The following is a 14,295-nucleotide window of genomic DNA, read 5'->3' on the forward strand; positions in this document are numbered from 1 at the left end:
TGTACCAAAGATTATTTGAAGAGAAAACGAATGTTTTAGTCCAAAAGAATAGCATTTAGACACACAGACATATAGGTAAATAGGGCACATTGTTATTACCCTGTGTTTAGTTATTCCTACCTTTGTTTCACCTAACCCAGAAGAAGACACAGAAATTGTTTGGATTAGTGTGTGTCAGGTTTGGCAAGTGATACTTTGCAAAGCATTTCCATACTGTTATGATTCACTGCTTTCTATTTCAAACTCTCATACTGACTTGCTCTTACTATTCTAACATTTGTCAGACTGTCTCACAGTAAAGACTACTGCCTCAGTAGTCTTTTTCTTATACACCCCAAGAAAATAAAAGTATTTTTTTCTGCTAATTTTATTAAATTATTAAGATCTGTAAATTTTATATGTTGATCAGAAAAGTCTCCTTTTTTTTTCTTTTTTTCCCCCTTATCCCATTAAAGAATATGTTTCTCCTCCTGGCCAGCTGATCAGGCTAATCCTTAATTCCCTCTACTGTGTCTCATCAAGACAGACAGAACATCTTATATCTGCATTAAGCCAGACTCTGTGTGCTGTGCAAATGGAAATGTGCAATTTTGCGTGCAGCTGTCTGAATGTATTATTTCTATTAAACAAGCCATCCTTTCCAAGCAGTATGTTGTTGTCACTTGGAAATGCAGTTACATAAGAGAATCGTGATACATCACAGTAATAATGAATCATGGAAAATTAGAGTTGTCTTCTTCTCATCTATTCCTTTTCATTTTTTTTTCTCCTGCAGCATTATTCTTGCACTGAATTTCAACAGGACTTTAATAGTGGCTCTAGTAAATAGTTTGGAAAATGGGCAGAATTGGACCTTTTGGTTGTTCAGCAGTATAACTGCTGTTTATAGGTGCATGCAGTAGGTCAAAATTGGGCACAGTTCTTGCTGTGTTTGCACAGTAACTTCAAGCAACAGTTTTATCTGGTGAGGGAAGAGCCTCGATAGACACTGGTGTCATTTGTTCTTCCCGAGTTTTCATGTGTGCCTGGATCTGCCTTGCTCGACCTTCCAGCCGCAGAGTCCATTCGTGGCGAAGTCTGCAAAGAGAGTACAAGTGCTTAGCAGTTATTGAGCCAAATCCTTCAAATGTATCCAGGGCTTTTCAGCAGGGTCGAAGCTTTCCTCTCTTTCATCACCAGAGCACTTGTCCTGTATTTATTTACCAATTACACATCCCTCTAGCTTGCTAGATTGGGAATGCAGAGGAGAAAAGGATAGTGCTGATACTATCAGTGGTTGACATTGCTGGATTCCGAATGAGTCAAACAACTGCTGAAATACTGTCACCGTAAAGAACTCTCTTTTTCCCTCTGGGTTATTCTCAAAGCCAAGCAGGAGTACTGCCTATGCAATAAGGTCATTCAACGCGTAAATTAAAAAATGCAGTTTTTCCCCCAACTCCTCAAGTTCTGATGTAAAATGCTGTGGAGAAGAGCAGGCTGAACTTAAAATATGTCCTTCTGTGTGAAAAAGAAAACAAAAACATCTCTGTAGACCTTGTACGTGTTTAATGAAAGGAATTGATGTCACATGCAAGAGGAGCCACATAGCTTCAAGACACTAGTATAGTAAAAACAGAAGAGAAGATCTTTAGGGACTACTGCAGGATATTGCTGCCCGGATTGTTTTCTGAAGGAAATGTTATGAAACACCTGACCCAGCAATGTTTTAAGATTAGATATTGTATAGTAATGCCAAATGCATCATAGAGTATGTGGGGTTTTAAATTACCTTTGGTGTGGTGAAAAGAACAGCAGCGAATGATTTCAGCTGAGAATAACTCAGCAGTAGCTCTTTCACATGGGTGCTTGTGTTATCTTAGATTCTGAGTTTGGTTTTACATTGTGTTTCAAACTACCTAGTCTTCAATATTAGTGGTCAGGGGATTCACTTAGTGTGCAGGAGACTCTGATTCAAAGTTGCCACAAGTTGAACAAATATTTAATGCAGTGCACCAAATTTGTGCAGAATATCTGTACCACAATACAGCTATATAGCTTTCTCTAGGCAATCCCTATTGTTTTATGCTGCTTTGTAAATGCCATCCCTCAAACAAAACAAGCAATAAACCCCCAAAACAACAAAACCCAAGCATTTTTTCCCATTGAATGGGAAAATCTCATTGTGTTGTTAGTTCCTTTGGGTTTATATGGTGTGAAGGGCTGTTAAACATGGCAAAGGTGCCAGGGATTTTTTATTCTACAGGTTAGGTGGGTGGTTGTCCCTTTAATGTAATACTATTTTGTTTATTCGTGTAGCTGTACCAGTTCTAGGTAAAATTCCTGCTATTTTCTGACTGTCACAAGCCATAATTCCAAAGTGCTTTATTTTTTAATGGCTATGCTCCAAAGCCTTTGAAAAATGCTCATGAGTTTTAGGGGTGAGGGGTGTCTGAATTTCCATGCAGAAGAGCCACGGTAATATGAGACAAGCAGCTGTGAGAGGAAAAGTGCCAAAGATCCAGAACACAATCTGTGCTATGAATAAAGCAGTACAATAACAGGTTACCTTATTTTAAAACACGTGATGACATGCCTTGCTGTCTTGTGGAAAAGAAAAAAACACCACTTACTTGTTTAGGGCACTTTTGCTTAGCCTAGACTCTTCAGCTTCTTGTTGCTTAGTTTGCTCTTGGATGACCTTTTCCCAGAAGTTCCTCAGCTCTTCCGCATCATGACCACCCATCCTGTGGCGTTGAACGTTTGTAAGCTTGCTCATTTTCTGAAAAGCAATTTGGAGGTCAGAGCAGTCAAAAGCCTGACCTGAGGCAGATACTGTGTTACTTAGCCCCTTGAAATTTCATTCTCTGGAAGTGCTATTAAAATAAAGTATGTCACCTGAAAAGAATAGGTAACTGATGCGTAGTCTGCCTTGAACCAAAATATAAGGCATTGAAACAGGCCTTGGGTGACAGTTGAGTGGCATAACTATATTTTTGCTACTGAGTAATGACTGTGCATGGCACAGTTCACCGAAATATTGTGGATGCCTCAGTATGTGTGAGATTTGAAGTAATTTTAGAAGAACTTGCGGAAAATGCTTTCAAATATAGTACCATTGTCACTGGAGTTCAGATTAGATGTGAAGGACTTTCCTATTTTCTATCTCCCATATTCTTAAAACAGATCATAGATGTTTTATCTCAGGGAAATGCATGCTCCTAAATGATTACTTTTGCTACTCCAAGTGATGTCATGAACAAAATATGTGAGGGAATTATGAATCTGAATTGAAACACACAGAGTGCAAAGCCCTGGTGAGCTTGTTATGGTCTTGTTCTATATTTTATCAAAATTCATCCTTAAATACTGTTAAAATAGAACTCATTAAAATGCAGGGATCAGTTCCAATAAATGATAAAAATGACAGAAAACAGGTGAATTTGTCCTTGCTAAATGCATGTTATTGAAGCATTAAAATTCTCATAATGTCTGATGTCCTTGCTGATACTACCATATTGTGTTGGTTATCCCACTGTAATGGCACTTTGAAAAGTTAATTTCCATTGTCTATTTCCTGAATCAGCCTCCTCTACTAAGCCCCATCAGGAAGTGGCAGGATACAAGAAAGAAAAACCCCAAAAACCTAAACTCTAGAGTCTTCTGTGACTAGATCAGCACTTAATTTGAGGGTTGCTATGAAATAAATCCCTTTGCTTCCTCGCATTTATCTGTATTCTGCTATCATTAGATACTTTTGCCAACACTCCACTCTGTAATGGTGATGAATGAATGCCTCACAGACCCTGTGAATCGTCCTAGATGATTTCATACTTTAGAAGCTATTCCTGATTAATACAACAAAGACTATGCTAATGTAGACTAATCTGAGGAAACTTCAGCTTTGTACAATGCTGTGAAGAGGAAGATCAGAGTTAAAGGAAAGGACAGTCAGATACAACACAATTAAGAGAGATTTCTGAAAGATTACTATCAAATACGGTATTTGAAACTCCTGGCACCTTCAAAGGACACATAAGTAAGTTCTGGGCATCTTCCTAAATTGAATATTTTAGATTTGTCATAATTTTCATGAATAATTTTTTTAAAAGGTCAGTAATATCACATAATTTTGCCAAACTTGGTGCATTCTGGCTGGAATGGAAAAACTGCTTAACAAGAAAGAAAATATTTTTGAGATACATTATTTTTCCATTGAGAAGTCCAGTTGCATAAAGACCAGCACAGCCCAACTGGAGTGGTAAGCATGAACTGGTTATATCATGTGATATAACCTCCTGTGTGATGGAGTACCTTGAGTGGTTAGAAAATTGATCCTCTTCACAGCAAGGTCAGCAAGAGCTGCAGTACCACCAAAACAACCAGGTATTTTTCTCTGAGGCAAACAGCATTTTTCTAGTATCTCCCTGGATGTAGACTGAGGATGCTGTAGATGTAACACAGTGTGATACAGCTGGAATTGTTGCATTGGTATGGGTACAGCCGTTGTACTAACACCTTTTGCTAAAAGTGTTGTCTTCGGCAATAAATATAGTCTAAATGGAAATATGGGTAATCTTAATAATGTTTTATCTCACTCTGAGGCCCCAAAATCTTACAAAAAATATGCATGTCACGGATGCACTGGAACATGCCCTATCTGTGTCCTAATTCCATAGGCCTTCAGCAGTGTTAAAATAAATGCTCTGGTAATAGCTTGTTACAGCGAGTGATGGAATCTGATTATTTCATCATTCCTGGATCAGCAGGTCACACGGGTCTTCGCACCATTTAGAGGCTCTTCTATCACTAGCAGCTGCCCACTTGACACTCTACAGATAATTATCCCATTGCCTCAGAAGCCAAGTGCAAGTTGCTGACAAACTGAATCAGTGTGCCCTCCAAACCCTATTACACTTTGCCTCGTATAAGAATCTGCTATAACACATTAACCTTTAATTAGAGATTAAATTTTTAATGATTATTAAACTTCTAGTTGATGTTCTCCAAATACTACAAAGAGGGTCTCCAGTCTTTATCTGAGATTTAGAGGGTGTGCATGTGGTTTTGCCTGCCTTAAGTTTTGGCTGCTCCACTCAGAAGAACACACTGTAATCAGAGAGATACCCAAAAAAGATAGAGGTACTTCTGCAAGTTTTAGTCTGCTAGGTCTGTGGGTCTTTTTGCAATTCAAGAACATTTGGTATCAATTCCTAGGAATGTCAGTCGCAGTAAATATTTCACATGATGTTGCTGTGGTCCTTGCTAAGACAGATTCTTGATGTAAAACTTTTGAAGACTGTATTGTCTGCTGGCCAACCTCTTTCATGGTGTGTGAAAGCATCCTGTTTTTGAGCCTGGCATTATGACATGTAGTTGTAGAGACTACAGTCCATGTGCACTGTAATGCCTCCTTTTCTTTTTTCCTAATTGAAAGATTTTTTTTTCAGGAGCTTGGTTTGGATTTCTGAGTAACCCTTTCTATATTAAGAAAAAAATTTTATTATTGCTGTAGATAACATGTTTTGTTGATATGTGAGTTTTTCTTTTTTAAATGTCCCAATAACATAAATTGGATTTACACTGACATCTGGACTTAATGCCATTAAAATTGTTCTTGATTCCTTCACTCAGACAACTCAAGGCCCAGTAACAAGTAGAACAATTAGTTTTCCCCTGTAAATAAAACCCACATTTTCTTACAGTCACTTGACCAGTTTTGTCTGGGTGGAAAGTGAGCAAAGGAAATAGGTTCATCATTCCAGAAATATTAAATGAAAGTCAGGGAGGTGTCTTTCTGACTTCTAATGGCAGGTTGTTTTAACATGTTTATCCAATGAAATGAATGTAAAATAACCAAGAGCAACCGCTTCTATTAATTTAAAATTTTTCTATTATATTAAAATTTTTCATTCAGAATACTTGAAATATTGTATTATTTATGAGCTGAAAATTTATGCTATAAATCTTTCTGCAATATATTTTCTATGAAGGGTTACTAAAATGTACATAACATTGGAGCAAGATGGAGTCCCTTATTAAATCTTCAACTAAAATAGTTACAGAGGAACTATGATTATAGGAGTTTTGCAGTCCTACATACCCATATGAAGCAGTTTACTGTTTTTTTTAGAGAGCCAAGCTGATAAAGCAACATTTACATTAGGATGAAATTAGTTCTTGGTTAATGTGGCTTATGCATTTTGTACCTCTGAACCTCAACTGTCAAAAACATGTAAGTGTGCACAAGAGTTTTTAAAGCATTAATCATTTACAGAAATTAATTTATATGCTAACATATTATTAATTTATGGAGAATGTCCACAAGAAGTAATTGTAAAAACAAAATTAATGGCACTGTAAAAGAAAAAATCTCCTACATTTATAATCAAACCATAAATCAGAGAGCCATGCAGCAATCTTTAAGACAGCAAATCACTCATTAATAGACAGCACCTACATATAATATATTGTTTTAAACTCATAAAATCATAGAGTCACAGAATATGTTAAATTTGAAGGGATCCACAAAGATCATTGAGTCCAGCTCCTGGCCCAGCATAGCACCATCCCCAAGAGTCACACCATGTGCCAGAGAGCATTGTCTAAATGCTTCTTGAAGTCTGTCAGGCTGAGACCACTTCCCTGGGGATCTTGTTCCAGTGCCCAACCACCCTCTGGCTGAAGAACCTTTTCCTGATAATCTAGCCTAAACCTCCCCTGCCTCACTCACTTCCTTCAGCCCTCTCACTGGTCACTAGAGTGAAGAGGTCAATACCTGCACCTCTGATTCTGTGTGAGGTCATGTCCCAGAGACAGCTTAGAGGAGGTTTGAAGTGTGAATGATGAGCACTTTCCCCTCTATGGATCTATGCCATAAAAGGGAGAGGAAATTTTGCTTCTAGCTGTAAGTTATATGCAACTTTTGTTCACGGGTACAAAACCAGTATAGACACAGCCAGTGCTACAGCCCTTCTCTCATTTAATTTGATCTGCATCTGAGTGTGTTTTGGTAAAAAATTAGTAGGTTTCAAAATGCTCTGGGCTTAGCCCCTGCCTCATATGCGTATTTTGAATTATTGAAATCTCAGTCTACCTCCGCTGAGGTACAAATATGAATTTTAAAAAATATCCAAGGCAAGTAATTTCTTTTCTGCACACTTTCTAATTTCTACTTTGGACTCCTTCTGGAGAAATTTTTAGAGTCAGAAATGGATCTTGATGTTTTGAACAAAATTGTTGAGTTACCTTTATGTGAAATAAACAGGCAGGAGAAAAAAAATATTTTCTAAAGTCCCGGGAAGCATTTTTTACTTTTTGCAATTTTTCTACATGTATTTCAAGTCAGCCATAGTCTTAAAAATTCAATTTTTTATACAGACAGATTTGTAGGCAAAATATTCATGCTTTTAATTTTTAGTGAGAAGTATTTCAATATACAGTAAAACTGTTAGTTAAACATATTTGGAGAAAAAAATGTGATTTTTAGCCTGAATTATGCATAATTTAAAGAATAGTTGGTTTGGCTAACAAAAAGAAAACCACCTTATGCTTTTTTCCTTACTGGAAAATATTTTAACTGGTAATGTAAAACAATATTTGAAAATTTTTGCTGAAAGACAAAGTCTTTAACAAGAATGATATTTTTATATGTATATACATATATATATATATATGTATATATATAATATTTCCTTTCTAAAAGTTGGAGATAAGTCTAATTTTAACTCTTTCAATGAATTTGATGATTCAGCCAATTTTAATATGGAACACAAGTACATTCCTGGAAGAATTTCCGTAGTCACTTCAGAGGTTTTTTGGTGACCATTGTAAACAATGGAAAGATTATCTTTGACTTTAACTAAACTCAGTCCCTTGGGTGATATCATGACCATGAGCTGGTTTATCTTCGTCTGAATGCTAATTAATATCCTATTCCTTTTGCCCTTCACCATGGTTTGTTTGCCTGAGCATGAAATATTTTCCAGCATTATACATCTACTACAGTACAGTTCAAAGTCTGTTTATAATGCTGTTTAAAAATATTTTTAAAAAGCTCAAAGCTCTGAGGAGTTTTAAATTACATGTATAGAATGCATAATTTTGATGAGTATCTCCTTACATGTTCCTTTTATGGTGGTTTTCCTTTCAGTTGAAGTGTGTGTAATACAGAAATTCTAGTAATACCAAAAAAGATAGCAACAAATAATAGCTTAATAACTGAAATTATGATTAGAATAAAATGAAACAGTGGAAGGATACCTCTTATCTTTTATAAATCACATAGGATCAGAATAATTTTCATAAAGGTATACTGAAACACACAGAATTCCATGTCATGGAGGGAACAAGAGGAAAACACTGCACAAATTAGCATGATTTAACAAAACATAAAATTAATGTAATGTACCTATGTATGTTTAGGCAGGTTTGACAATTAAGACAGGAAGAGAAAATCTTATTTTGGCCAAAACACAAGAATATAAATGCTTACTTTGGTTGTATAGTAGCTTCCTCTTCTATCAAAGTATGGTTTTCTTGAGTGATTACTGAATCATGTCAGTTTTACCCCGGGTTCCCCTTTTCAAGAGAACTCCAACTGCCAGGAATAACTGATGAAATCTATTAATCTGTCAGTCATTTTTATTTGGGAGTGATGACATCTGCTATTATGAAAAACCCAAACCCACAGTCTCATTTTGTGAAGTCTGCAACACATCACGAGGAATGACCAGACAGTTACAGGGCACAAACTCTGAATGCCACTTTTGATCTGTGCTATAAATTTTGGCAGGTGCCACTGATGTCATAACTTGGCTCTGGAGTAAGTAAGTAAGATCCACAAGTGTGGATCACTGTAGCATAACTTCCTTACGACTTGGAAGAATTCAGCACTGTCCCCTCCAAGAAAAAGGATAGATCTGAAAAGAGCATGTTGAATAACACATCTTGTCTCACACTTGTGCTGCTGAATGACTGACAAATAAATAGATTTCTTTTTCACTCCTTTTGAAGTGTTGGTCTGTAAAAGCACCTGGTAGACTACATGACAGGATTCCAGCTAAGCTGTTAATACACTCAATAGTGAAGGAATCTGACCAGCTGCAAGCTGAAACATAGCATATATAATTTGTTACAGAACTTAGCACTTCCACTTCTTGGATGTGCTCTTCCTCCCTCCATTGGTACTCCTGGGTGAACACAAAAACGCAAACAAGTAAGGTACTACTTACTCTGACAAAGGGAGAACAGATAGTGACAGACCTTCTACTTTCAGCACTTGTTGGCAACCTGACTGCATAACCTTTTGGTAGTTTGGCAAGTTCCTTCTTGAAGTTATTTATGATTCTTACTCCTGGTATTTCCAGTGAAATCTTGCTCCAGAATTTTCTGTGCCAAGCACTAAAGATTTCTCTTAATCTAAAATCTAAATGCATTCAAGAGGCAAGTTACCCTTGTCTTGCCTTCAAGCTATGTAGGGCAAAATCCCCTCCCTTCTCCTTCGTTGTTCTGATATTATAACATTTAAAGACCTTGGACTCTTATACTCATGACAGGATGTATCATGGTGTCATTGAACGCAAGCAATAAGAACTGTATGCCACATTCCAGCTGAGTATTAGTCTCTTGTATGCTTCCTTATTTTGTTTTGATATAACAATTGGAATCTATAATCACTTTCATCTTTTCAAGAGAAGTACAATGCTCCTTACAATTTTCTAATTGATTCATACACTCACCTAGTTATTCTCTTATTTTTTGCAACTTATAAGCTTCAACTATCAATTTAATTACATCTCAAGCTTACAGCCTGCTTTTTGTGCCATTTTCTCTATTTCAATCCTTCCAGGATTTTTTTCTGTTTGCTTGGTTTGGTTTGGGTTTTTGTTGTTGTTTTTTGTTTGTTTGTTTATTTTGGTTTTTGTTTTTGAAATTCAGTCCCCTATGCCTATGACAACCTCTGTGTTCTCCAGGAAATTTCTTTAACTCACTACTTCATTTTGTGCCAAATGCTTCCGCTCAAAACAGTAGTAACATTGTTTCTAAGACAATGTTTCTCTGGATTAATTACTTTTTTAAACTTCTTGGAGTTACCTCATTTTAACCACTTCTAAGTTTTAATTGATTAATCCTGGTGAGATCATAAGAAAGAAAAGCCGGTTCCTCTAGGGAGGAGAAGAAGATAATAAAGAAGAGGCAATGAAGTCCAGCTTATCTCCTAACATAAAGGGTAACAGGTAATTTATTGTCTGATAGATGTGGTTAGTAGATGGTGAGAAAGGAAGAGAGAGGGAGATTGCAATGTGTCATTAAGTATCCTTGTAGAATCTGTAATTAGTTCAGATGAACAGCTAAATTAATTTTTCCGCTTATCAATCAGTAAAACCTCAACATTTCTACTGTTAGTGTAGGTTAGCCATGAAATGTAACAAGAAACTGGTAAATCACGGCTCCAGGACAGACTGCTCTGACTGACGACTGATCCTGGATCCTGGACAAATGCCCAAGTCGCTGATGATAGTGTCAGACTCTAAGAGTTTCTCATCTTCTCATCTCCTCTTCTTATAAATATTGCAGAACTCTGGACCTGAGAGGCCATACCAACAGCATGCTTGTTTGATCTCCTGTATGTCTCAGACGCGCGTTTTTGCACTTTCCCAGACTATCAGATATATTGCTCACATTTTGTCTACTAGGTATCCTAGGGCATACCTTTTCATGGCAAGTGAGTTACTGAATTTGTTTTGAAAAATCTCAGTTTTGCTATAGCCCAGACATAAAACAGATCTTGAAATCCTGCTTGTATTCTTGTGCTGAAACTCCCCCAATTCAACATTTCTCACACAGAGCTCACACAGTTCCACTGTACAATGTCAGTGGTGCCTAGTGGTAAGAAAGCATAAGAAACACTAGACAGAGAATGAGTCTGCAACAAGGCACACAGAAATAATCAGAACTTTTTGATATTTGTAAATAAAGTGACTGAGACATGGGAAGCAAGATTGATCACTGTGCTATCAGTCTGATACCAGCCTTCTTGTTGTTTGGAGTCAGTTGAAGCTGACTGAAATGTTATGTGACTTTAGAAGTAGCATAGATTTTCTCTATAGACTTTTCAGACAAATCAATATTTTGAGTAAATTATTTCAACTTTATAAAGCACATAGACACCACTAGATGTTTGAAATTTTACAGCCTAACCTGACAGTCTTGCCTAAGAATTTGACAAGTCTACAGTGTAGCTCTCACAGTAAGGCTCTCACAGTAAGTTGCTTCTGCTCATTTGTAACTATTTAAATCTGTAGGTCTTAGAAATGTTGTCTTGCACTGACATAGCCTTTATTATAAATGACTGTGTTTTGGATGCTATATTACAGTAATTCACTTTTCTACCCCTTTACCACCTTTATTTTTTTGCCAGTTGGTACAGATATAGCCATTTTTACATGGATTTCTTTTCTTTTTTTTTTTTTTTTTTATGTGAGCTATTCATGCTTGTTTGCATTAGGTAACCAAAACTTACTCTTCATAAAAAGGAAGAAAATTAATTTGTTAAGGTCCACTGAAGATTTCAGTGGGCACTTAACTACAGTGATGTCCATGCAGTCTACAAACCCTGTATTGGTCATATACACATGATTACCAGAAAAGGAGGTGGCCTAGTCTCAGATTTTTGTTTGACTTCCATTTCCTTATCAGGAGTATTAGTACTTTATCTATTGCACATTATTTTCAAACATGAGGGGAAGTAGACATCAAAAGACATGAAGGCTAAATTGTGCTGCAGCAGCTGATTCCTGATTTTCACAGACATAAAGCTACTGCCAGTTTGCAGAGCCTGCAGTACATGATGTAGGCTCCCTCATGGAAGGACTCTGTAAGGGATTCAAGGTGCATTGAAACAGCGCAGTGTAGGAGGTGATGATAAAGCGGAGATGGTAGTACAGTTCTTGTAGGTTCTGGGAAAGAGTTCTCACTGTTTTACAAACTGGTTTTATAAAGAAGGCCAAAGAAAGCTAAACTTCTGTGAACCAAACATATCAGAACCAGAAAGGCTTGAAATACACTCAAAAAACATGGTCAAAAACAAATGAGGTTAGATGTCGGTGCCAAAAAATTGATACGTTTTATTCAATAGTAAAAGAGGCAAAGAGAAAGAAAGAGAAAAGAAACAGAGAAAGAAGCGTGTGTGGGGTGGGGTGACAGGGAGAGATTGACAGGGATTAGGTAGAAACCCTTGCGAGGGTCCCAGTGACATCTCGTTGCTCCTCTCTCCTTCCCATCTTCTTGAGGGCCCCCTGCTGCTGCTGTGCCACCATGCTATGTGCAGAAATGTACAGAATCCTGGGATGAATACACGTTTTGGGCAGGGGGAATGCCCAGGTGCTTCCCTTGCAGGGTCCCAGTTGGACACTGTCCCTTGCAGTGCTGTGGGTCTGCTCCATCACACTGCAGTGCTCGGGGATTTGGACAGGCCATGGCAGCGCTGTGTCCTTGGTGTGGGTGCAGATTCTCCGGGCTGTGGGTCTGCTCCATCACACTGCAGTGCTCTGGGGGCAGGGTGACCCTCTGGGGCCTTGGACAGGCCACGGCACTGCTGTGTCCTTGGTGTGGGTGCAGATTCTCGGGCCGAAGGGCCCAGAGCTGAGCTCCTGGCACAGTGGAGCATGGGCGGTCGGCGCCTCTCAGCCGGGCCTACTCCCACTCCAGAGCCTCTCCCCTCCCTTGGCGTGAGGGCCGGGCAGGCCTGGCAGCCGAGAGCCCGGGGCTGCGCTCTCCACTCCATGGTGTTCAGCTCCTGCTGGGGCATTTATTCTTCTCCCCCAGCCCTGGGCTGTGACTTTATCTTATCTACAGCAGCGAGCAGGGTAGGGCCTCTGTCAGGGACGCTTCCATGGTGTGGTGGTCTTCTCTGCAGCCTTTCTAATATGGTTTTGCTGCAATGGGCAAAAGTTCTTCATGAAGATGTTTAAATCATAAACTATAATGCTTCAGTCTTCAGTACTGTCTCAACATTTTTCTTCTGTCTTTACTGCTCAGCAAATGCAGCCACCAACTACATATTCAGGAAATTTCTTAGTGGAAATTTGCCAAATCTTGTGTTCTACACTTTCGCCTATGCTGTGCTACTTTGTCTTTAGCTGTCTGACTTTAACCTGAAGGGTCAAGCTTCCTTAGGCTTGAAAATCAGGATGAATCTTCAAATAGACAGATAAAAAGCCCATAGGGGTTTAAGGGTTCTTATTAGACATTGTCTGGGGACAATGTTGCTAATGGTAGGATCTATTCGAATGGTCTCTGTCTGTAGATGAGGAGACATAGTAGGAATAGTTTGTGGGAGAACATGCCAGAAACACTGCAAAGGTAGCGGGATCAAGGTGGAGGCACTGCAGTTGGCCCTGTGAATGATATTGCTATGCTCACATAAACAGACATCATGCTAGATGATGCGATATTATTTCATCTGTATCACTCCAAGCTGAAAAATATTTATCTCTAATGAAGTCAGTTGTATCATGTCACAGGTCCTGTATTACGTCGTATTTCCTGAAGAAAACTGAAATTATTGCACAAAAAAAGAATTGGAGAAGCCTGTTATCTTGAACAGTAGGGCTGTAATACTGCTTGATCTACTGCTTAAAGACAGACTTGGCTGTGAAATGACCAGCAAAAGTTTAGAAACAGAAGAAGTCCAGAATGGAAGACAATACAGTGGTCCTATGTGAGGGAGGTTAGAGGGTCCACTGAGGAATGAAAAAGAAGTAACACCATAAAATAAATATTTAGGACAAGGCTAATTGAAATTTGGCATGAACAAACATCAGGGGACCAATATAAAATCTACTTGGGGTAGGAAATTAACCTGTCAAATTCCATCGAATTAGTCTGATCTTGCAGTCTGATTTTACAGCTGGTCAGTGCTGTGCACTGCGGAATTGTATTACTGGAACTGGGAAGTTAACTTCACTATCCTAATGAAAAGGAGTTTGGAAATGCTTTGCCTAAGAGGATGTATCAGAGTACCCAGTTTTTTTAAGATATACTCTTAATAACTCTCCAAAGTAGAGAAGCAGGTTATTATACCCATAAAGTCTGGGAGAAATAGCTGGTGTATTTCAGCTGAGAGTGAGAAAGGAATTGTATTAGAACAAGTTGATGTTTTATTCATATTAACATGTTTGGATCTACTGATTACATTGTGACTAAGGGATTACATTGGCTAAGGAAGTAGTGCAATGTTTTCCTTGTATTTTTAATTAATTAGTTCATAAAAAAAATCAGTTAGTACATTATGGAATTTTAACACAACATTGT

At 38.0% G+C, this 14,295-nt stretch overlaps 1 protein-coding gene across 1 annotated transcript; it reads right to left on the reverse strand.

Moving 5' to 3' along the window:
- Nucleotides 1–492: 492 nt before the first annotated feature.
- LOC117010592 (protein FAM240B-like) lies at nucleotides 493–8,540 on the reverse strand. Its single transcript, XM_033085226.1, has 3 exons — nucleotides 8,474–8,540; nucleotides 2,613–2,761; nucleotides 493–1,077 (listed from the first exon to the last, which is right to left on the reverse strand). Exons 2-3 carry the CDS (start codon nucleotides 2,756–2,758, stop codon nucleotides 945–947), a joined length of 279 nt encoding a protein of 92 aa, XP_032941117.1. The 5' UTR covers nucleotides 2,759–2,761; nucleotides 8,474–8,540; the 3' UTR covers nucleotides 493–944.
- Between the last annotated feature and the right edge of the window lie 5,755 nt (nucleotides 8,541–14,295).

This window comes from Catharus ustulatus, chromosome Z, assembly GCF_009819885.2.
Source record: "Catharus ustulatus isolate bCatUst1 chromosome Z, bCatUst1.pri.v2, whole genome shotgun sequence".
NCBI lineage: Eukaryota > Metazoa > Chordata > Aves > Passeriformes > Turdidae > Catharus > Catharus ustulatus.